The sequence below is a fragment of the Myotis davidii genome, unplaced genomic scaffold, assembly GCF_000327345.1.
Source record: "Myotis davidii unplaced genomic scaffold, ASM32734v1 scaffold963, whole genome shotgun sequence".
In the NCBI taxonomy this organism is placed as follows: Eukaryota; Metazoa; Chordata; class Mammalia; order Chiroptera; family Vespertilionidae; genus Myotis; species Myotis davidii.
The window spans coordinates 403005-404526 of record NW_006294116.1 but is presented as its reverse complement, the minus strand read 5'-3'; the positions used below and the strand labels follow the sequence as shown (position 1 = coordinate 404526).

Genomic DNA, 1522 nt, shown 5'->3' with positions numbered 1-1522 from the left:
CCCATCCCCACTGTGGCCTGACCCTGGACGGGGGATGGAGCCTGAAACTGAGGTACATGCCGTTGACCAGAATAGAACTCGTGACCCTTTAGTCTGTGGGCCAACACTCTTAGACACTGAGAAAAACCAGCTAGAACTATTTATTTATTTATGTATGTATGTATGTATGCTTATTTTTTTTTTAATGTTTTTATTGATTTTTTTGAGAGAAAGGAAGGGAGAGGGGGAGAGAGAAGAGAGAGAGGGAGACATCCATCGGCTGCCTCCTGCATGCCCCCCACTGGTAATTGAGCCCACAACCTGGGCATGTGCCCTGACTGGGAATTGAACTGGCAACCTTTCAGTAAATAGGACTACACCCAACCAACTGAACCATACTAGCCAGGGCAAGATGAGATTTTTAATGGACATCTCTGAATATGTATGTCTGTATGTTCCACACCTACTCCATCACCATCTTCACTGTTGTATGTGACAAATAAGAAAGGAAACATTTTTGACTCCTCGCTACAATCTCCTTAGCTTCTGATGTGAACAACTGAATCCAGAATGCCTTCCATTTCCCTGAAAAGTTATTTTCTACTGCATTGTAATTTCTGGCTTGGGTAATGTTCTTTGATCTCTAATGTTCCTTTTATGCTTCTTTTATAGGAGGCCAGTTATAAGAACTCCACACCCATCCTTCTAACAAAAGACTTAGAAAGAGATGTGCAAAAACCATCTCCAAAAACCAAGGTAAGATATCTGATCATTAGGCTTCCACATGAACCATTTAGCAAAGCTCTGTGTGTTCTTGTTTCTCTGATGTGTTACCTATACTTCCCTCAGCCTTTTTTTTTTTCTGGACCTGGTGGTATAAAAAACACTTTTTATTTAGATCATTTAGTCGAAAGTTATATTCATCCAAAAATTATCTCGACACTCCAGTTATTTATAGAAAGTGATTTTTTGTTTGTTTGTTTTTTGTTAATCCTCACTCTATAATATTTTTCCATTGATTCTTTTGGAGAGAGTGGAAGACAGAAAGACAGAGTGAAACATCGATGTGAAACACATCGATTGGTTGCCTCCTGCACATGCCCCGACCAGGGTCCTAGCCTGGGAGGAGCCTGCAACCAAGATATTTGCCCTTGACCAGAATCAAACCCGGGACCCTAGTCCACAGACCAACTCTATCTACAAACCAATGTGTTGAAAGGCTGGGGCTGGTTTAAATGACTTTTGGAAAGTTAACAGAGGGCAGCATGAGGCCGACATCATGGCCGTGGGGGCCTGGGCTGGCTGGCAGGGTGGGGGTCCTTGGAGTTCTCTTTCAAACCTAATTGACAGCAGGTGAAGTGAGTGGAGACCAGTGGAGATGCCACGCAGGTGCCCAACGGGGTGGTAGCAGGTTTTTGGGGTGTCTCTCCAGTCAGACACAAGACAGTGACTGAGGGGATTCAGGCTAAATACTGAGCGTTGGATTTGAGTCCCGTGGGACACACGGAGGAGGAAAACAGCACTTGGCTGCTTTCATAACTGC

General features: G+C 44.0%; 1 protein-coding gene across 1 annotated transcript in view; it reads left to right on the top strand.

Moving 5' to 3' along the window:
* The window catches only part of FAM13A (family with sequence similarity 13 member A), a 250927-nt gene that overhangs the window by 87718 nt on the left and 161687 nt on the right, over nt 1-1522 (top strand). Inside the window, exon 6 of the mRNA XM_006768190.2 lies at nt 652-735. Coding sequence (XP_006768253.1) covers nt 652-735 — 84 coding nt within the window. The remainder of the gene's footprint in view (nt 1-651; nt 736-1522) is intronic.